The sequence below is a fragment of the Centroberyx gerrardi genome, chromosome 21 (assembly GCF_048128805.1).
Source record: "Centroberyx gerrardi isolate f3 chromosome 21, fCenGer3.hap1.cur.20231027, whole genome shotgun sequence".
In the NCBI taxonomy this organism is placed as follows: Eukaryota; Metazoa; Chordata; class Actinopteri; order Beryciformes; family Berycidae; genus Centroberyx; species Centroberyx gerrardi.
The window spans coordinates 18,834,983-18,856,346 of NC_136017.1; the positions used below are offsets into that span (position 1 = coordinate 18,834,983).

Below are 21,364 nucleotides of genomic sequence, written 5' to 3' on the forward strand. Positions count from 1 at the left end.
TTTTGGATTGTGAAATGAAAATCAAATTCATTATTTCTAATTTCGGTTGTGGAAAAGAAATTAGAATGACCAAAAAGTACACGGACCAAATAATGTGTGTACCTTCATATCAATCGTTTTACTCATTTAAATGCAATGAATAAAAAAGCGATTTTGCTGCCGTTTTGCTTTTGCATTTGAGTTGACACCACAGAAAAGTAAAGAGCGATGTGCATTTTTCCTTTTTTCTTTTAGTTTATCAATCCAGAAAAGATGTAAGTACTGCAGAGGCGTGAACAGGACAGGCTCTGACTTCTGGACAATCCTCCCAGTAAAGTTGCTGTTCTTACTCTACCTCTGTCTCCTGCCTGTAATTCCGCACTTGAGTCCTTCCTGACCTGTGACAGTAAAGTAGCAGTTTTCTGAAGGATGACATGAGGATGACATAAGTAACTGAGTGGAAACCACAACATATCAAGTCAAGGTCAACAGGAGAAACCAGAGAACACCAAGATGTTTAAACAGTAATGTATAGGACTAGGTAGATTTAGTTTTACTCTTATCTGTTACAGATAAATAGCCAGATAGCAGGTTGCCGGTGCAGTACCCTACTTTTCACCATGAGATGTCAGGCTTCACCACAGATTTGGGTTTGGGGTTCAGCTGCTCTTTAAACTCAGTGCAAATTCCTGAACACTTTAATATCAAACATGACAATCTAAGCCCCATGTAAAGATGAAGGAATACAATGTAACTCCATTATGACGTATAATGCCATTTTGGCGTTTTAACAGCGAAAGTTATGTAAAAGGAGTTGTCGCACAGAGGCGCTACCATACAGACGGTTAGACGCTAAAACGGTTAGTTAAGTATTTTATCGTGACATTCATGCGATTATGGCTACATGGGCCCAGTGGCCTCCAAGGAAGATGGGCCTCAACAATGAAGGGAACAGCTGGACTAATTGGATTCACCTGCCTGATGAAACAATTTCAAGCTTGATTGTTGAACCCTGTGACAGAGCAGCTGCAGAGGTTGGACCTCACCACAACAAGGGAGAAAAGGACCCATCAGTAAGCTTCTTTGCAGAAAGTTTTGTAACTTATGCAGAGGCAACAGACCCTGTGAGCTTCACTGCAGTTAATGATGAAACCCTCAGCAGTGACAACAATGAAGGGAACAGCTGGACTTGTTGGATTCACCTCGATGATGAAACAATTTCAATATTGATTGTTGAACTCTATGACAGAGCAGCCACAGAGGTTTCCGCTGGAAAGGATAAGTAATACGGAGATTGAAAATAGGTCTTTCCAGTCCATTTTTCAGAAAAATAAATTAATAATTGCATTAATTATGAACTTGAACTTGAGATTTCTGTTGTACATGTCCAACTTGGGGGAAAGCCAAACCAAACCATACCTTCTGCTACTTTGGTCCCGTTACCTGTGTTTTAGGAACCGTTTCATGCATTGTGATTGAATGTTTTGGCCCCTTAACTAAGACTCAAAAAGGACACCCTAATGGATATGGCTACTAGGTTTCCAGAAGCTTATCCTCTGAGAAGCATAACTGCCAAGATTGTTCTCAGAGCATTGCTTCAGTTTTTCATCCAGGTCCAAAAGAGGAACAGTCGGACCAAGGATCCAACTTTATGGCAGTCTGTCATGAAGGAACTAGGAATACAACAGATTAAGTCCTTCATTTACTATCCAGAGACATCACCAAACACTCAAAGCTATGATGTGAGCGTATTGCTACGATCATCCTCATGACTGGGGCAGAAGTGAGAGTCCCGCCTCTTCCTGCTGACGAATCACATTTTCCTGTGCCAATGTTCAAGTCTACACATGGTATGGCTCTGACCTTTTGCCCAAGCCACACTGGTATGGATTGCATTGCACTCTTTAACTGCTTGATGTTAATGGACTGATATACAGTAGGAGGATTGATTATTGAGTCAAATGATCATAAATCACCACCAAATCATTCTAAAGATTCCAGTAGCATGTAGTCTGTGAATTCTTACACTCAAGGGAATTCAATGGTCACAGACACTGCTGGAAAAAAGGAGGGAACTTGCACACTTTGGTAGGAATAAAAAGATGTATTTATTAAAACCAACGTGTTTCAGCATATGCCTCCATCAGGGTTACAGGTTTACAAGACAAAGAACTCCTTTTATACCAAACAATAAAATTCAAAACAACCAATAAGGGGTGGGGGCTGGGGTGGGGGCCGTGTTCAAGGATAACAAGATGGAAAAGATAGCCGATACACAAATCCTGCGACCGATTTACGTGTTTCGCCCACTAGCGCCGCCACTGCTGCGGTGGCAAAGTCATAGCATGGGTCATTGGATTGACAATGATATCAAGGTAGCCTATGTGGATCAATTTTAACATATTGTTAGAAATTTGTCATGGCATCGGCCTTGGGAGAAAAAAGATCACTTTTGACCGACCACTACATGATATATGGTTATTATGATATATGGATGCTGTGTAATAGTATTAGCTAGCATCAGAGTCTTGAGACTTTGCTAGCATATCATTATCAATCAACAAGCAGTTGCATTTCATTATTGGGAACACAGTCCTTTCTGTTAATGTTTTTGATTCACTGCTGGCAAATATCTTGCTCTTCTGTATGGCCAGGAAACCTATGTAGAGAATACAGTCTAAGACGGGCATTCTTCATGCAGTAAAGGCTTGTGGATTTTGCCGTCATTTTTTTTTTCCAAAGTTGAAGTTTGCCACTACTGTTGGAGCTGCCAAGAACAACACAGGTTATGTGTCATCTATCTGATCTCCTAGACATTGTTTTTTTGTCAAAGTTGTATAAAAAAAGCAATCAAAACAATCTTATTACGTGGGTGTAGTAGTGAGATGCCACTGCAGCAATGGCGACTTGTTTACTTCTGCCCCGGATTTGTGTATACTATGAAAGCTGAGAGCTTGTGCATGTTGTTAACGTGCAGTAGCGTATGCGTGCCTTGTGTTAACTAAGTATCAGGCTTAAGTTTACCCTTGTACTCCTCACCCTGCATCCTGGAGGAGAGAGGCTCCCCACTCCAGACCTCCTTCTCCTTCCAGGTCACTGTCTGTCTGGAGACCTCTAGCCATGCAGCCAGGACGGCATCCTGCAGACAATGGTTACACTATTACGTTATGGTTACACTCATCAATTCAATGGGATTTTGAAATCTGAACCTAAAGATGGGATTTTATGTGATCACATTGCTACACGTCCACTCAGAAAATAACAGTAAATAGAGCTGAAACTTTGGATTCAATAAGTAAATTTCCCATTCATTTTTCCAATAGGGAATTTGATTATTAGCCACAAGCTTAACATGTGTCGCTGTGGTCCTAGGCTAAGAGAACTTTTGCCCAATGTAGGAAACGGTTCAATGAAATTAGGTGAAGAACCAAACAGAAGTTGGTGGCGAAGTACAGGGACTACAGTTTGGCTATGAGAGGGGGGGCATCCACCAGCCAGTCCCTGACATCTATAGAGGATGCAGCTGTCTTCACAATTCCCACTGAAAGTGTGGAAGGTTTTGAGGGGGATAAAGGTTGGCGTATCAGGTGAGAAATTGTAAATTGCTTATTATCAAATACTTAAAAGGTCAAGTTGTATTGTTGTAAGTTAAATCCAGGTGATAGTGTGTGATCATATTCCAGAGGCATTACGCACCAATTACGCACTATTCTCCTTATGCTCTGGGTAGGCCTGCAGTCCTCCGTGTGTCATGGTGCATACTGACTATTCTATGTTGGATGACAATCATTCACATCACAGCCACATGTGTATATAGTTTAGGGTGACCAGATGTCTCTATTTTCTGGTGACAGTCCCTGGATTTGGTGCTTTGTCATCGGCTGGCACTGTCCCCAGAAATGTCCCCGGATGTCCCTGTATCCAGATGGTGTCAGTATTACCAGGGTACGTCTGGTGATTGGTCATTTTTATCTCAGGACCACAGGAATTTTAGCCTGTCCTGAATGAACATATTGAATGTACCGAATTTGCTCCAAAGTTGGCCAACATGTCATCCACAAAAAGGGTTGGTAATCTTTTGGATAGGATCTGTTCATGCGCATATTGCCTGGTAAAGCCATGAAAACAGCATTGCATATCACTTTGTGCCATGCACTTTTGACCTGGATTGAGCAGGCGGGTGACGCGAGCGCAAATCCCCATAGTCCTTGACCAAAAATTGCACTGCACTGCTTGATCATTGCTGGCACACCCCCTACTGGCTCTTCTCACACTTAGACATAATTTAGTTCGCGGTGAGTAACCACAATCCCAAATAGGTGCAGGCGAGGGGAAAAAAACCTGTGTGCACTCGACAAAATGCCACTTAACCGACGTAAACCCCGGCACACAAATGGAGCCCAATGTCTTTTTTAAGGATGACGATAAGAAAATTATTACAAGTAAAGGCCAAATTATGCTTCTGCGTCGAAGTGTCACCGTAGCTACGCGGAAGGTTTGCGGTGACAGCATAGCCCGATAGTGAAGACAATGGAGCAGATTGAAGAGAGACTAGCTGAGAAGGTTTGCACCTCACCTCCAAATTATAAAGACTACCAGATGTCACTGAATTTGTGGCAAGAAATATCCTAGAACATGACTTTCAGAGAATGTAAGCAATACTACTTCTGTTTTTATAACTTAGGTGTTAACAAAGCACAACACTGCCATCTAGTGTTTCGGTGATCTACGCGCAGAATCACCAATGCAGAACTATAAATGCTCGCACTGCCGTAGGCACTTCTGCGTTGGCACTTCGACGCAGAAGTATAATTCAGCCTAAGTCATCACTATTACATTATTTAGAATCATTAATGAAAATGAGGTAAAAGGAATTGATGACATCACTCACAATGAGTAGGTCATTCCCTCGTATAAAATGTTATGTACCCTTGCCCTTTTTTTCATATATATTTTTTCTGAATCTGTTGTTAAAATCTCATGTTTCAACTGGTAGCTGGTTGGTTCAGTGCAAATCTTAAACCTCTTGGAGAAAATGAATGGGAAATTTACTTCTGGAACCCAGGCCACTGAAAAAGGGGATGGGCACATTTCAGCTCTATAGCTACACACTACTTTTGACTATTCTTCCTCTATTTAGAGTACATCGCTAATATGTGCATTGTGGCTGGATTGCTTCCAGACTAGATACAGTTCATTACAGTGCGATCCTGAACCACTTCCATATCTGATTTTGAAATGTGAACAAAACATGATTTTTTACGCATCCAGACCTGTCACTTAATGCATCCTGGCATGATCGGATGATAAAAAGACAAATGTAACCATAGTAATAGTGACAGAGAGAGTCAGATACACACCAGCGATATACAAGATAAACATGTCTTCAACAGATACGTTAACATGGGGAACCACCTACGAATTAAGCCTAAAGGTTATAGAAGCAGGATTATGCCTGAAAGTTTGCCAGTTCAACTCCTTAAACAAGCTAGGAAGATGCAGGTGGGGAAGTGACTGCATAACGCTCTCTCCTCCCTCAACAACCATTGTTGAGGTTCCCTTGAGCAGGGAACTGGACCCCCAACTGTTCCAGTGTAGCTGCTCAGTGGCCAACAGTAGGCAACTATGGTTGTACTGGGCAGCTCCCAGCGTTAATGTGTGTAACGGTAAGATTGTTAAAGGAAAAATCCACTCTAAAACACTAACACTATTATAACAGCTGTTGGTGATCTACCTTGCACTCATGGACCTATTTTTTGTTTGGTGGTATTTATCTTTTGTCCATGGATATGTGGCCAAATGTCCACAACCTGACGTTATGTAGAGAAATTTCCAGCACAGCTACAATGAAGTTGTCAACGATCTAAACCATCAACGGTAAAAGTCAAGTTTTGGTGTAAGCCCTTCTGAACTGAAGAGAAAATGGCCTCTCTCTACAGCTGATATTTTGCACTGATGTTCAACAATCCGTCATAGAAGAGACAGAGAGACCAATTTCTCGTCAATGGTCCAGAATGGAATGCAGCCACAAGACATGTTGGGTTTTGAGTAAGGGACACAACTTTTTCTCACTTTTCCTCATTTGGAAACTCTCTTGCCATTACTATCGCTATTGCTAGTGTTATTGCTCTCTCCCTGTAAAACCGCTAGATGCAATGAGTCCAGGCAAATTCTCTGGGTGTTTTTGAAATTTATCACAAAATAACTCTTGCATTTAACATCACAGATTGATTAGATCTATCTGTGGAAGTGTATCCAAGGGTGCACTTCTGTGCCATTGTTGGCCATTGAGCACCTCCACTAGTACTACAGTTGGAGGCGAAGCACCTTGCTCATGGGCACCTGGAAGCTAGTTTTTGAGGGAGAGTAGGGCGTTTCTCATTTAATTTCCCCAAGCCAGTCACACAAGCCAGCTTCTCTGTTAAAGTAATATAAAGGGAATGATCACAAGACCAAGTTGAATTCACTATATATGATATGTCACTCAGTAATTATGGTAAAATATTGTCTGGTTTCAATTGTGAAAGCTGACTTCAATTAATCAGTGTGTCAGGGAGGAAACGGATGGAGTGCACTGACCTGAAGAAAGGGTTTTTGAGGTCCAGGGTGTTTCCTGATCTGAAGCCTGACTGGTCAACTGTGGCTGTGATGTGGATGTCATAGCTCTGCCTACAGTGGGAAAAGGACAATTTTGGTGATTATTTGTTTTAAGGTACACTCACAGGTTATAGGCTAAATCTTCCTCTACTTGAACCTTTTTGAATGGGTGATTTAGTTAGTTTAGGTTGTTTATTGGGCAGCAAAAACCCCAAGAGGCTTATTAAAACATCTCACCTCAAAACAAGTAAAGGCATAACTGAACTGCATATTTTGTATTCACAAGCTGCCCCCTTCTACAGTTTACCATACTGCCTTTTATTACAGGAGATACATTTCAGACTCACTGATCTAATGTTGGTGAGTCCAGCTTTCTCTGGGCGCAGTGCTGCTCACTGCTGTTTCGGAGAGGATGTAGCTCTTCAGTTTTGATTGATCACATCTTGCGAGAAGTGTCCATACTGAACACCAGAATTTAATGTGGGCAAACGGAGTGAATCTACAGTGACTCAATTAGTGGAGATGGGATGCTCTTCTCTTTTGCAGCCACACTTTGTGATTTAGGCTGATAAAACAGCCGGATCTTTACATAATAATTTTGCCTAATGCAGTTTAAAATCCAGTTATTATGGAACCAGATCACAGGACTGGCTAGTTTAGTTAGTTGAATGGTTTCTGCTACCATGCAGCTTATACATGGAACAGACTGCAAAGTACTTTGAAATTAGAATTTCTGTTTCCCTTGAATGATTTTAAAGTAATATCTTCACATTTTCTATGATGTTTGTTATTGTTTTTATAATGTATGTCCTTGCTGACTGCTTGACTGAATTATATTGTTGTATTTTTATGAATGTTTTTTACTTCTCAGTACCCCCTCGCAAAAGAGATCTTGATCTCAATGAGACAACCTGATTGAGTAAAGGGAAAAATACATGGAAAAAATAAAAAGTAACAGCACACAACAAGGAGGAAAACAACCAGGAGAAAACCCAGGCTTGATGAAAACATAGGTGTACCTCTTGTTGGTGGTCAGCAGGACAGTCCCAGACAGAGTTTGTCCCAGCTTGGCAAACAGCGGGGTCTGAAACAAACATCTGACCTGATACCAGCGGGTCAGAGGTTCAGTAGGAGCTGTAGAGAGCCACACTGTTGATCTCCAGAGAGAGATGGGGGGGGGGGGTTAGATTAAAGAGATTAAAGGTGCGACTTGTAGCATTTTAACCTCAATAAATAAATAAACTTCTTACTTGGATCCCAGATAGGCCACATCGAACCAGAAGGCGAGGCCGTGGACCAGACCAGATTGGAGCAGCGTGAACACAAAGGGAATCTCCATTCTGAAACACACACACACACACATGTAACAGTAAAGTAAATCTTATTTAGAGTCATCTACCGTACCATCATTTAAAAAAATTGTTGCAGTCTCTGTCACCCTCTAGTGGTCTGAAAATGTACCTTATTGCAGGTTTAATTTCTGAACTGATTCACATAACACCACGAAACTAAGTGAAGAAGAAGTGATTGACTTCTCACACTGATTGACTAAAGGCAGGTGTGGCAGTGGGCGTGGCTTCTCATAAAAAGGCGGATTCACGTAACACCATCAAACTTTGTGTGCCATCAGCAGACATAAGAGGCAAACCAACCATTATTGGCCCAATCAAATAACATGGGGGCACTGGAGAGCTCATTTCCAGTTTAGACTCGGTCCAGTGGTAGAAGAGCAGCCCTAATGGCCACTGAACAGATATAGTGCCGTTTGGCCATGTGGTGTTTCAATAATTGGCTAAAATGCTTAAAAGTGGCTAGAATTTGAACAGGCAGATCTCATTACCCATTTCAGGTACAGTCATGAAAATATGTGCATCTCCCAATGTGAAACAAGATATTAATGGGGCATGGAAGAAATGAACTTTTTCCTTGGATTTTCTGTTGATGAAGTTTGAGTTTCTGGCGCTCTGTTCTTTCTCTGTTCAACCATGGTGGCTATTGCTGCTCATGCTAACAACTCCGTTCTAATTCTACTTAGCACCTAATAAGCAATTGCAATGTGCTAGTCCTTTGTAGCTTTTAATATTTTTTAACAGAGAATTCTCATTGTGCACCACAGCATCTATTTCATTGCGCCATGTAAATACAATGGTCTCATTCAAAAGCATATAGCTTTCATCGATTAAAAAATTGTTGTCTTGCTATGGCATTTTTTTTTTTTACATTTTTACACCTAACCTGTGCAGATCTTCTTCTTTAGCTTCCATGAAGTTGATGCAGTACTTGACAGACCTGGCCATCAGAATCTGGATATCAAATGTGTCCTGGAAGAAGACATTAAAGAATCAAGTGACATTTACGACACACCTTGTGTTTTCTTATTTTTTACATTTACATTTTAGGCATTTAGCTGACACTCTTATCCAGAGTAACTTCGTGAGTGGAACAGTAGAATAAGGTTCAATTCCTAGATCACCAACATTACAGACAACAAAGAGTAAGGAATGAAAGAGTCAGAGCTACAGTGCCATTACAATAGATGTAAGAACATTTCCTGTATCCCATGCCATGTCATATATGAAAAAGATGTGCTAGATAAAGAAATAAAAGCAATATATTTAACAGACATTACCGTGGCCAGCTAAATGTGGTTTGACCTATATTTACTGTATCTAACTGTTGTGGCTAGGTTTTGACTCATAATGTATTTAACTAATATTACTGTGGCTAGCTAACTTTTGGTTTGAGCTCTATTTACTGTATTTAACTAATATACTGTGGCTAGCTAACATTTACTGTATTTAACTATTATGGCTAGATTGTTTGACTTGTTTGACTCGTAGCCTGCTGTATTTAACTAACTGTGGCTAGCTAACTGTTGGTTTGAGCTCTATTTATGTATTTAACTACTGGCTAGATGACTCGTTTGACTCATACTATATTTAACTAATATTACTGTGGCTAGCTAACTGTGGCTTGACCTATATTTATTTTATTTAACTATTATGGCTAGGTCCTTTGACTCATTTTAACTAATATTACTGTGGCTAGCTAACTTTTGGTTTGAGCCCTATTTATTGTATTTAACTATTGTGGCTAGGTGACTGGTTTGACTCATACTGTATTTAATATTATTGTGGCTAGCTAAGTTTTGGTTTGAGCCCTATATGTAGTTAACTATTGTGGCTAGGTGACTGGTTTGACTCGTACTGTATTTAACTGATGATACTGTGTGAATGGGTTTTACTGCACTGACCACTATAGGTTGCCTGAAAAACTCATCCACGGCAGCATTGTGAAGACCACTGAGGTTAACACCATGGAAACATCTCTGCTGCCTAGAAAGAGAGAGAAGTAACTGGTTATGTATGGCACAACTAGAGATAACTCTATAGAAACAGAGACACACCAGAGGAAAGCTTTTGTACATTATACACATCATAGTGAGCAGGGAGATTTTTGCAGGTTGTATTGGCTAATTGCTGTGATCAGGGCCGGTACAGTGTTCACTAGGGTCGACCGATGGGTTTTGTGATACTGATATTTTTGGATTGAAGCTGATATTTTGCACCAATGTTAAATATCTTGACATTTTACCACTTACATACTAAAACATTCCAACATCATCGTCTCACAATATTGTAGAACTCCATAATCACATAACAGCCATTCTGAATATCCAATTCTTTCTTCTTTTATTATGGAGTAGTGTTTTGCTAGTTGAAGGTAAATTGAAAATAATTTTGAATCTCATCCAAACAATACCAAATATAATAGTGAGCTAATCTTTAACAATGCCTCATATTAGGCCAATTCCAGTTGGTAAGCAAAAATGTGGGGAGAATCTCATGCAGGATTAAAAAGTTCCAAAACCCCAAAATTTTATTCATACGAGACTTTGCGTAGAGTCTCCGATACGAGCCTCTGAATGGAGGTTGAAAAACGTTTCTCCCCAGTATCACAGCTAAAATGAGTTTGGTGAAAAACATCAGTTTATAGTTTACCTTCATTCCTCAAGGCTGACTGAGCTTAACCTTCCCACATAGCGGTGGAGCCATGAAGGACACGGACCATGGCAAAACACACACACACACACACACACACACCATCCCATGCACATGTATATGCTTGCACACACATGAAAACAAATTTATCAACAGTAGTGGTATTGTTGCTTGCATGTATTTTCTAGGGTGGGTACCGTCTGGTTATGGAATATTATGTCGTTTTGAGAGGTGTTTTCCAGACTGAGGGTTTTAATGGAGAGTTTTAGTGTCCCATGATGGTCTAAATGCTGTTTCCACCCGGACAAGAGTACAATTCTAGGGGACACACTGGATTTTTTTGGCGTGAAAATTGTCAGATTTAAAGATCTTAAATATCGGCACAAAAAATCTGCTGCTATCCAAAAATATCTGCCTTCAAAAACCCATATCAGTCGAACTCAAGTTGGTTTGTATGAGTCAGAACAGGACTGAACCAGAGCATTTTACACCCAACAGGAAACATGCCTGACTTGGGTCAAGCACTGGGAACGAGTGTGTGTGTGTGTGTGTGTGTGTGTGTATGTGCATGCGTACGTGCGTTTGTGTGTTGCAGAGAGAGAAAGGGACCTAGTGTGTTTTTGTCCTCATGCATGGATTTATGCCTGTGTGTGTGTGTGTGTGTGTGTGAGTGTGTGAGTGTGAGAGACCAGAAACTGGCTCGTGCGTAGTGTTCGATGTAGAGCTGCTCGTCGCTGAAGGGAGCCAGATGTATATCGCCATAGGAGGGAAACATCAGACCTGGAGAGGGAGAAATAGAGAGACATAGAGAGTGAATGAGAGAGATTGAACAAGAGAGATAGAAATAAAGTGAGCTAGATACAGAGTACAGTCTACTGTGTATATACTGTATATATAGTAGAGACTCACTCTATGCAGTGATGTAGAGTTAAATAAAAAGGTATGACCTCTAATTGCCTCTAATAAACCTCTAATAAAAATGTGTCACTGATGCCGCAACTCTAAAATGTTTTGCACTTCTCCACTTGAGCACATTTTATTGGTCAGACACAGAATAAAAATGGTAACTTTGAAACTTAAAGGAATACACCATGGTTTTGGTAGATTGTCCTGCTGGTCAATTTAGCCGTTAGCGGGTACGCTAAAGTGTTAGCATGGAGCCTGCTATCACTCAACATAGTGTACGCCGAAGTGTTAGCAAGGAGCCTACTATCACTCAACATAGTGTGCCGAAGTGTTAACATGGAGCCCACTATCACTCAACATAGTATACGCCGAAGTGTTAGCAAGGAGCCAACTATCACTCAACATAGTGTACGCCGAAGTGTTAGCATGGAGCCCACTATCACTCAACATAGTGTGCCGAAGTGTTAGCATGGAGCCCACTATCACTCAACATAGTATACGCCGAAGTGTTAGCAAGGAGCCTACTATCACTCAACATAGTGTACGCCGAAGTGTTAGCATGGAGCCCACTATCACTCAACATAGTGTGCCGAAGTGTTAGCATGGAGCCCACTATCACTCAACATAGTATACGCCGAAGTGTTAGCATGGAGCCTACTATCATGCAACATAACGTGGAGCCTACTATCACTCAACATTGTGTACGCTAAAGTGTGTTAGCATGGAGCAAACACACTTTAGCATACACAATGAAGTGTGTTAGCATGGAGCAAACGATCTACCAGAGACACATTGATGATTTTGTTGTCTATGTTCTCATCACTTAACAGGTAAGTTGACCAAGAAGACAACATTTCTTTCTTCCATTTGTGAGTACGAGCTCCGCTTGGATTTCTGGGGCTACACACCCCTGTTATTTTTGCACGTCTAGCCAGTACAATTTGGTTTACCCTCCACTACATCCCTGATCTTCTCTACTCCTACCATTGGGTTTCAGCCACTTTCTGGCATACAGGAAGCTCTCTATGGATCTCTCACTGAGCAGCATGTAGCCCATCGGCTCAGAGATGATGACGTCCACCATGTCAGGACAGCTGACGTCCTCCACCTCCCCCTCTAGGACCATGATCCGCTCGGATAGACAGTTACTCTGGACCATGATCTATGGAGAAGACAGAAAACATTGATTATACAACTATAGAACTACTGTAGAATCTTGGTCATCGTTGCGTTTTTAAAGATGAACATTACATAAAACATCTAAAGATAAAAAATAAAAGATAAAGATGCACTTTATTGATCCCCTAGGGGAAATTCGGGTGTCACAGCAGCAATGTACAGTACAGTAGCAGAACAAAGAGAAGGTAATAAAAAAAAAAATAGAATAAGAATAGTGCAGAAAGGATATAGGCAATATACAGTACATAACAATATAACAATATAAATATAAAACTGTGGCGGACTCTATGGACATTATTCACCATAATCTGTGGTTTGGATATGTTAACACACGCAGTTATATTGTGTGCTTCTCAGGGTTAAGGAGACACGGTCCCTTTAAGAAAGTCTGGTTTTCTGAGTGACGTCAGCTCGACGTAGTGTTGTTGTGTTTTTGGGCGGCAGGATGTAAATTGTCTTGCTCTGTTGGTTTCAAATAAATGACACACGAGTTGGTGTAGTCAACGAGAGAAGTTGTCCGTCTCCACATTCCTGCCACTTCTACAAAACGATTAAAACATGTCTCAATGTCCAAAGTGTCTGAGTGGTGTTATCCAGTGTAATAAATTTAAATTAATAAATGAAAAATAAATTTAAAATTGAGTCCGGGTATTGTGATTGTGATCTACTATACAATCAGGCCTATTTACTATACTACTATAGAACTACTATAGAATCTTCCCCCTCCCCCTTTGTATTGAAGTTGCCAAATTTAACTATTTTCATGCCCAAAAAAGTATTCAATGTTTCCCTGGAAATTTTATTCTTGGTAAGGTAGGTGGAAATGCCTCTGAAACAGCATTTTAGACCATCATGGGACACTAAAACTCTCCACTGAAACCCAGACTAATGAAATTCTTTTAGAGTTAGCAGGTCTTTAAGGCAGGGTGACCCACTGCACGTATTCAATGGTAAGGAAAACTCTAGGATACTTTAGGCCTTTAAATGAAGAATTAATTTACCAAAAACACAACTGAACAATTAAATACATTTTTATGTAGCTGTGGTGAAGGAGGAACATCCATGATATCGGAGGTGGCCTATATGACTGGCTGATATCCGATATTTAATAAAAGGACAATATCGGCCACATGTATCAGTCAAACCCTAGTATTCACCATCACTCTGCAACCCCTACTGTACAGAATCCTGGGCCAGATGTGGCCGCAACCCATTAACTCCCCAGAATGCCACGCTCTGCATGTGATGTATGTGTGTGTGTGTGTGTGTGTGTGTGTCTGTGTGTTTGTGTTCACATGTGTGTGTGTGCTATGTAGTTGGGTTCTGCGGTTTCGATCTTGGCTCTCGCAAGGCCAAATCACACACACACATGATATGCCAAATTCAAGCTCAGTGTTGGAAGATTGAAATCTTCCTTGTAGGCTAGTTACAGTTGCTCAAACAAAAATCTAACTTCTATGGAGCCCGGTTTAATTCACACTCTCAGTTTTAAAAGCTGCACACACGATTTAACAATCTAAACCAGTATTAAACCAGTCATTCTCAGTTTTAATAAGTGAAAACTAGCTTAGAACTGGGTTCAAGGCTACCCAAAGAGCAGCAACAAAGAAACTGTAACAAATAAAATGAACGTAACTTAGATGCATCTTATTCATTTAGCCAACTATAAAGAATTTTTGGTCAAAGTTGATTAAAAAAGCACATGAATGGCAGGACACATCTTTATAGCTTAATTGCGTTGAGTCGTGAAATGTCTTTAAATACCACTCCAGTTGTTCAAGACCAATCAACATAACCTAATTAATTTTGTTCAAGATTTTGTAACCTAACTATTTGATGTGTTTGGCGTTTATAAGTGTGCGGATTTCATGTTTTACATCAGGAAACTAATGGGAGCACTAGACATATTGTAGGGTTTTGGGGTGAGATTATTATGCATGTCGTAATGTGAACGTGGAGGCCTTGATTTATATATCCATCACCTACAGGTTGCATCCACAGAGCTTGAATGGATACAACAGTCATTCCCATTCAAATCAATGTTCCAGGATGGCCGGAGTGGCGGCCATTTTTATGTGAACTATTCGGCTAGCTTCTGTATAAAAGTTTCTGAGGTGAGAATTTTACAGCAAGAACCAAAGGAGCTTCTTATGGAAGCCCATTCCCGCCACTCAGTAAAATAAAAAATGATTCAATTGTGAGTTTTGTTTTCACAATTGTGACTTTATTTCTCAGAATTCTGGCTTTTTTTCTCACAATTCTGACTTTATATCTCACAATTCTGACTTTATATCTTGGAATTCTGACATTTTTTCTCAGAATTCTGGCTTTTTTTTTCCCCTCACAATTCTGAGTTTATATCTCAGAATTCAGACTTTTTTTGTCTCACAATTTAGATTTACAACCCTGAATTGTGACCTCACTTCCCGCCCCCCAACTCTCATGCCGCTCATTGTCTCGTGCAACGAGGAACTGAGTCGCTAAAAGTCAGAAATCTGATTTTAAAAAAAGTCAGAAATCTGATTTTAAAAAAAGTCAGAAATCTGATTTTAAAAAAAGTCAGAAATTGTGAGATATAAAGTCAGAATTGTGAGATATAAAGTCAGAATTGAGAGAAAAAAAGTCAGAATTCTGAGAAATGTCAGAATTGTGAGATATAAAGTCAGAATTGTGAGATAAAAAGTCAGAATTGTGAGGAAAAAAAAGTCAGAAATCTGAGAAATAAAGCCACAATTGCAAGAAAAAAACTCACAATTGAGTCGGATTGCTAACATGCTAATGTTGAAGAGAAGAGCTAGAGAGAGAAGTCTTTGATAAAGCTACGTTAGCCTCGTTGCTAATGTTAGCTTTCAGTTGAGTTTGGACAGTTTGCTAACAGACACATCTGCACAGTGTGACACACTTTACGGCCTTAACGCCCAGACTTGCGTTGTCACCATAGCAACTAAACTCTCAAAATTCCATAATCACCATTTTACTTTGCCAAATTACTATGGCAAACAGTGGAGGGACCGTTCTATCCATTCAAGTTCTGTGGTTGCATCACACAAGCTAGCTTTGAATCATCCCAAAGCACCATTAATAGAGTAAGCAGCACAAGTGTTCCCTTTTTCCCTTTACTAAAGCGGAATATTCATATGTTTGTCTTCATTTTCTTGTTAACTTTGTAACTTTATGTTTATTCTCATTCATGGCTGTTGCTAGATAACTTGTGTAGAATACTGTCCATTTCACATGACACTCTTATGAAGGGTTTTGCTATAGTACATGTGTGTATTAACCTGTGCATACTTGGCCATGGGGCTGGCTTCAACAGCATACACTCTCGTGGCTCCTGCCTGCACTGCAAAGAAAGACAGGATACCAGAACCACAACCCACATCCAGAACCACCTAGACAGAGAAAGACAGAGAGGTTTACTTGTTCCTAGGCTACAGTGAGGTTGTATACAAAATTCATACTTATAAGCCTTTTCCAGCCTCATAGAAGAGGTTAAAGCTCATCATCAATTAACATTTCTATGGAGCTTGAGAAAAATTATATCAAGGCCATAATTTACCACAAGGGCATGAGATGCTATTACATGTGAATGACATAAACCTCACATCCTTGTTTTGATTAATTCAGTTTCATTACTTAGTCTGCACAATTACGTATACTTGTATACTTCATGCGACCAAATAACATGTACCCAAAATTGTTTAAAACGTGTGCTCAATTTAGCTTATTCAGCAAGTTTCAAACTGATTTCTAGAATCACTTTCACTTGACATAATTAGTTGAATTTACTTGATTTTTAGTTTAATTTGCCTGATATTTTGTTGAATAGAGGTTTATGCAGTTGAAGCAGGCGTTTGATAAGATTCTGTAATCAAGCTTTACTTCAGGTAAAAACTCAGATGTGATGAGTGATGAGTTAGGGTTAGTCATTAATAAATTAGTTAATAATGAAATAAAACAAAGAGGAAATCTATTACTTGTCCCAGAAAGCAAGTTTATTTGCAAAATTATTTAAAGACTTAAGTGATTTAACTAGCCTATGCTTCTCAGGCGCGTCATGAGTAGATCTTATTATTATTATTACTATTATCCTGGATTTCAGTGGAGAGAAACACTGAATACTTGTAATTTTGTGGGGGAATTTTGGCATGAAAATGGCCAAATTTAAAGATCTTGAATATCGTTTCAAAATGTCGTCCATCAGCAGCTGCAAACTATGCCTGGTTGTATGCGTTGTCACCTTGTCTTTGAAGTCAGCCTCATTGACCAGAAAAGCCCTCTGGTAGGTGGCTGTCCTCATGTAGTCCTGAAGCATGTTCTGCTGCTGGGACAGACAGCTATGGAACTACACACACACACACACACACATTTAAAATTAAATAGTTTCAAACAGATTTCACTCACTTGCCACAGTTAGTTGAACTTAATTTAATCAGGCTGATAATTTGTTGAAGATGTACTTATAATGAGATTTGTTAATCAAATTTTACTTAAAGTGAGAAAATGAGTATAGTGATGGAGCTTCTTACCTGGAAGCACTGTGTAGCAGAGGAGTCTTCAGGATGTCTCCTGCAGGGCTCTTGGCCTCTCTCTCCATCCTCGTTTCCTCCGCTGTCGCCTTCTTTGCATCCTTTCCTGGTCCCTTTGTCATCACCTCTCCTCAATAGCCGCTGGAAGTTCTGTACATCTGGAAAATCAAACGCACGAGATGTCACCGATATCTTACACGTTTGAACTCCCAATCTCCAGTTTGTTAAGCAGTATGTATAGTAGTATAATACAAACCACTTGGAGTTTTGAACTGCAGCAGAACACTCTGCTTCCCAGCGGTTACCAGGAAGGACTGACCTCCGACCCGGCAACAGTCCGTCTCCTTGGAAACACTGAACTGGAAGACTGATACCCCGTCACCTGAAAACAAAATGATTTAAAACACACACATACAGTCATTTAGAGGAACAAGAAGAGTTTTGACAGAAAAAACAACTTTTTTTCTGCACTAATGAAGAACTGTGATTGTCATCATCAGCAGCTGTGTGTGTGTGTGTGTGTGTGTGTGTGTGCGTGCGTGTGTGTGTGTGTGTGTGTGTGGCAGCCCTATCAGATCATGGGCCCCAGCAAGCAGAGAAACCAAGCAGTTAGAGGATCAATGTACCGAGGAGACACACACACACACACACACACACGCACACACACACGCACACACGCACACACACACACGCACACACACACACATACAGAAGAGGCCTTCAGTCTGTAGGTCAAGCGACCACACAGAAGGGGCGGGGGGGGGGGCTTTGCACTGCAGGAAATAGGAAAAAATGTCATGCACATGTGCATGTACAAACATACACATTCAGCTCAATGTGGATGTGCACAACCAAACACACTCCTAGTGTCTAGGATCCGTTCACATACTGTACACACACTTATGTTCATTTTATGAATTGTTGGAAATATCTCTATACATGAAAAAGAAGAAAAGTATATGTGCTTTCATGCCTTTGTGTTAGCATGCTGTGTATGTGAGCAGACTACAGGACTTAAATTTATATATTTGGTTCATTTCTGTGCTGGTTTTGACTGGGAACTGATCATTTCATCACTGATAATAATTTGCCTTCAGAATGGATTTGATTGACTGATTGATTGATTGATTGATTGATTTATGGATGGATTTGCAAATGGACCAAACACTTTGAACAACAAAAAACAAAAGTATGAAAAATATGTCGGCGATAACTAGTATAGTTATCAGAATTGTCAAATATTCCTTGCGGTATCATGACCTTAACATTATGTTTCTGGTTCGGTCTTCAGCTTTCTCCTAATACTGCAGCGTTTTGGCCCACACTTTTTCCACTACTGCAGTCTCTTTCCCTGGTATTCTCCCAATGAGCCATGTGCAGTGTGTGTGTGTGTGTGTGTGTGTGTGTGTGTGTGTGCAGTACTTACCATCCTGTACAGTGAGCTGCTGAGCCTCCAGTCCTGTGGTGAGCAGTAAAGTTAACTCCTCCTCTGCTCGCTGTCTGCACACCTTCACCGGCTCCTCTCTGCTCCCCGCCTCATGAACCTGCATCTCCTTCAACGCACACCGGACCAGATTCGATCACACCAGATTAGACCAGACCAGATCACACCAGATTAGGATAGATTAGACAAAACAAGATAAAACCAGACTAGATCAGATCAGATTAGACAAAACCAGACCAGATCAGACTAGAGCAGTCAAAATCAGATCAGGCCAAACCAAACCAGATCAGACCAGGGCAACGTAGATGTGCAATTGGCTCGGAGAATTCTTCGAGGAGGACGCACAGAATCACGGTCAGATCAGATCAGATCAGATCAGATCAGATCAGATCAGATCAGATCAGATCAAATCAGATCAGATCAGATCAGACCAAACAAGATTAGACTAGAGTAGTCAAAACAGATCAGACCAAATTGGACCAAACAGGACCAGATCAAATCCAGATCAGTTTAGACAACACCAGACCAGACCAGATTACACCAAAACAAATCGGATCAGACAAGATCAGATCAGACCACACCAGACGGGTTTATTTAAAATAGATTTCACAGAGTTGCAGTCCAGTTTAAGAACAGAACCAAATGCCAGTGCCCCTCCTGCAGCCGCCCCTGTTACCTGTGACTCCACATGCAGCTCCTCGCCCCCCACCTCCTCCTGCAGACTGAAGACCCGGACAGAGAAAGCTGCCCACTCCTCGCTCCTCTCCTCCATTCTCCCGTATGTAAGGAAGCTGCTTGTTGGGGAGAGAGAAGAGGAGTGTGTGTGTGTGTGTGTGTGTGTGTGTGTGGGGGGGGGATGTTGGAGAGGAGGAAATGGAGGAAAAGGGGAGGAGAGAGAGAGAGGGACGGAGGGTGAAAGGAGAGAAGAGAGGAGGAGAAAGGCAAAGTGTTGAGGAAAGAGAGGAGTCAACATTGGGCATGGTTTGTAACGGAGTGTTTGTTTAGGCTGGATTTGAACAGTTTGTTCCCAAAATTTCCCTTAACTACTGTCAAGGTGCCATGGACCAAGGCACTGAACCCCCAACTGCTGTAGTGGAGCTGTTCAGTGTCCACCAGCAGAAGACTGTGGTTGCACTGGGCAGCTCCCAGTGTGGATGTGTGGAACTGTATACATATGAAGCAGGATGTCTCTGGAAAAGAGCTTTGTTGACTTTCCTTGGAGAAAAGGTTAAAACAAAAAAAAAAGTATATTTACATATAGTATATTTTGCGCTATGAAATCTCATGTTGGAGTGAAACTCTTAATTTCTACAAGACCAGGACCAGCAGATTTGCCTCTTCTCGTGTTAAACCCTCGATGGAAAGACCCAGCCTGGTTCAGCAGAGGTTAAAAACCCCATCTTCTGTTCCCGTGTTATTCCAGCCACGGTGAATCCCTGGTGTACTGTTTTACCACGGATGTCCAGACGTCTGACTCTCATTCAGCAGAGCGAGTCTTGTGTTACGAAACTTCCAAGTCTCACAAAGAACCTCAGAGAGAGAGAGAAAGCTGGAGCTGAGTGCAGTATTTCTGGTTTATAGAGTTGACATTTACACCAAAATCTGATGGACCCAACAGCGTTGTGCTATGATTCATTTTACAAACTTGAATTCCTTCATTTATACTGGTCCAGCATATCTGATATTTGACTTTTATGTTAAGCCATGATAAAAAGACATGATGTGCTCACTTAATTGGTTGAGTTTGGGTCAGTTTTGATTACGAACAGATTATAATCCCATTAGAAGCAGAGACAAACATCAGAAAATTACATCCAGTTTATCATGTCATGAACTATACAGATGCTCCACATACATTGCACATTGTATTTATTATATCATGCTCTGTAAATAATAAGTTTCATTAACTCACAATGTACTTATAATTTGCTTATTAAGCCTTATAATTATGTCTCATGAGCACCACCTAAAATCAAGTACCAGTTGAAACATACTGTTAATAGTAATTCATCATTAGAAAATGATAAGAAATGTGGGGCTGAATTTGGCTAAATTTGAGCTCAGAGAAAGATATTAATTATTATTATAAGGTTTGGGGGAAAAAAAAAGTTTGGGGGGTTTTGTTCAGGCTGGACTCCAATTTTCATCCCATCTCTATTCTGCCTTGCCCATTATGGTAGCTGGTCAATCCATTTCACATTAACAATGTGCCACCTATTGGATGGATAGCAGCATTACAAGAACACAGAAGGATCCAGTGAGGACAGGCTTGGATGGAAATTAACCTAACCTTAGACATTTTTTGGTGGCATGGCGGTCTTGTGGTTACAGGTTAAAGGTCACAGGTTTGATCCCCACAGTAGCTTTTGTATCCTGTTGAAGTGTTCCCCTATACCTGTACACTCATTGTCTCATAAGTCACTTTTTCCACACAATTTTCCCTTTTACTTCTATAGTAAAATCAGATGAGAATATTCCACTGATGGTCCACCCTTTGTATTTTCAAATATAATAGTGGATGGTGGTTTGTTCTTTTAAATTAAGTGAAACCAGGTTTTAAAGGTCCTTAAAAAGTCTGAAAAAGTCATACATTCAGTTACACTTAAGCCCTTACAAAGCATTAAAACAGTCCTTAGATGTGTATATACTGTATATGATGTAATTAAATAAGACTAGAGGACAAAGTAAATAAGTCAAATATGACAAGCTGTGTAGTTTAACCAAAAGAT

The 21,364-nt window shown here is 40.5% G+C and overlaps 1 protein-coding gene across 1 annotated transcript; it reads right to left on the reverse strand.

Annotated features, from left to right (window-relative positions):
* Nucleotides 1-2,095: 2,095 nt before the first annotated feature.
* LOC139919761 (histone-arginine methyltransferase CARM1-like) lies at nucleotides 2,096-19,407 on the reverse strand. Its single transcript, XM_078290985.1, has 14 exons — nucleotides 19,312-19,407; nucleotides 18,618-18,744; nucleotides 17,448-17,573; nucleotides 17,192-17,349; nucleotides 16,903-17,007; nucleotides 15,944-16,054; nucleotides 12,468-12,645; nucleotides 11,267-11,357; nucleotides 9,830-9,911; nucleotides 8,812-8,897; nucleotides 7,827-7,916; nucleotides 7,596-7,733; nucleotides 6,559-6,648; nucleotides 2,096-3,118 (listed from the first exon to the last, which is right to left on the reverse strand). Exons 1-14 carry the CDS (start codon nucleotides 19,405-19,407, stop codon nucleotides 3,094-3,096), a joined length of 1,503 nt encoding a protein of 500 aa, XP_078147111.1. The 3' UTR covers nucleotides 2,096-3,093.
* Between the last annotated feature and the right edge of the window lie 1,957 nt (nucleotides 19,408-21,364).

Excerpts from the sequence above, each read along its gene's own strand:
- LOC139919761 (XM_078290985.1), bottom strand. The coding sequence starts at position 19,407 with ATGGAGGAGAGGAGCGAGGAGTGGGCAGCTTTCTCTGTCCGGGTCTTC. Across the intron at positions 7,917-8,811 it reads AAAGAAGAAGATCTGCACAG|AATGGAGATTCCCTTTGTGT; the intron begins GTTAGGTGTAAA and ends TGTGTGTTTCAG. Across the intron at positions 3,119-6,558 it reads CTCAAAAACCCTTTCTTCAG|GATGCCGTCCTGGCTGCATG; the intron begins GTCAGTGCACTC and ends CATTGTCTGCAG.